Consider the following 1,351-nt stretch of genomic DNA (forward strand, 5'->3'; position numbering starts at 1 on the left):
ATTAGTCATAGGAAGGGGAGACATGAATACTACATGTTATTTGTGGACACACTTAAAAATTACTCTACTGCTACTAATCTGCTCATCAGTATGTTTTCTTATTCTCAACAAACTTATCTGTCACATATTAAACCATTCTTCATATCACAAAATGTGGATCTTAACTTTGCAAAGATGAGTAATTTAATCCATGTTCCACAGTTCCAACCTCACGATTTTGAGACAATCTCTGAAGAAGCATGGATTATATTATATACACATTAGGTGATGAGTAATGGGATCACATGTTAGGCAGAGCTGGGACAAGCTTACCATATTCCAAGAAAATAATGCATGCTTCACATGCTTTCTACACATGATTAAGATTGGTGAACTTTATTATCTCTTAAGTTGGTCTATGGAATCAAATTATGAATAATTGAATAGACCCCATATAAGGAGACGTGTCAAAGGCCTTAGACTACAGAAAACAAACACCATTGAGTTTCCTCCAAAAGAAAGGAAAAGAACAATGGCAAGCAAATTGCATGTTCGATCAAACAGTTTGCCAAATGGATCTCATCCATGCTCCTCAAGAGTGCAAGAGCAGTTGAACAACCTCAGGAACTTTGAAGCAACCTGCACATCTGAGTCGGTTGTCAAAGGCTTGTCCTTGTTGGAAGATATATACTTCTCCTTGGACAATCTTCTCAATGTCGGTTCAACCCAGAAGGCCATTTCTGATCATCAAAGTGAGAAATGCTTCCAAGAGATCTTGGATGGCTCAATCAAAGTCTTGGATGTGTGTGGCATCGCAAGGGACACTGTCATGCAGATCAAGGAGAATGTACAATCCCTTCATTCATCTCTTAGAAGAAGAAAGGGAGACTCATGCATTGAAAAGAGCATAGCCGAATACAATTCCTCCTCAAAGAAGACGAGGAAGAATGTCAACAAGTTGATCACATCTTTGAAGCACCTACAAAGCAAATATGGAATCTTAAATCAGCATCAAGATCTTAGCATTCTAAGCGAAGTGATAGCAATGAACATGTGTGTCTTCCAATGTCTGCTATCATTCTTGGGTGGTCCTTCAAAGTCAAAGGCAAGCAAATGGATGAACAAGTTGATACAAAAGGGAGAAGTGAACTCAGAGAGTGGCAATGAATTGCAATTGGTGGATGCAGCTTTGAACACCCTCTTAAATGAAGGTGCTAAAGGCTCCCGGATTCAAGCTTCCAATGAACAATTAGAGGCTTTAGAGATTGCTATTGAAAGCATTGAGAGTGGATTGGAGAACTTATTTAGGCGCATGATTAAGACTAGAACATCCCTTTTGAACATATTATCCCAGTAGAATACACACTATCTT

General features: G+C 38.7%; 1 protein-coding gene across 1 annotated transcript; it reads left to right on the plus strand.

Moving 5' to 3' along the window:
* Positions 469-1,351, plus strand: LOC107617357. The gene has a single exon (XM_016319108.2). The coding sequence runs from the start codon at positions 512-514 to the stop codon at positions 1,334-1,336; it is 825 nt and encodes a 274-aa protein (XP_016174594.1). The 5' UTR covers positions 469-511; the 3' UTR covers positions 1,337-1,351.

The sequence above is a fragment of the Arachis ipaensis genome, chromosome B09 (assembly GCF_000816755.2).
Source record: "Arachis ipaensis cultivar K30076 chromosome B09, Araip1.1, whole genome shotgun sequence".
NCBI classification, from domain to species: Eukaryota; Viridiplantae; Streptophyta; class Magnoliopsida; order Fabales; family Fabaceae; genus Arachis; species Arachis ipaensis.

Bases quoted from the DNA above. Each gene is read 5' to 3' on its own strand.
- LOC107617357 (XM_016319108.2), top strand. From the start codon at position 512: ATGGCAAGCAAATTGCATGTTCGATCAAACAGTTTGCCAAATGGATCT.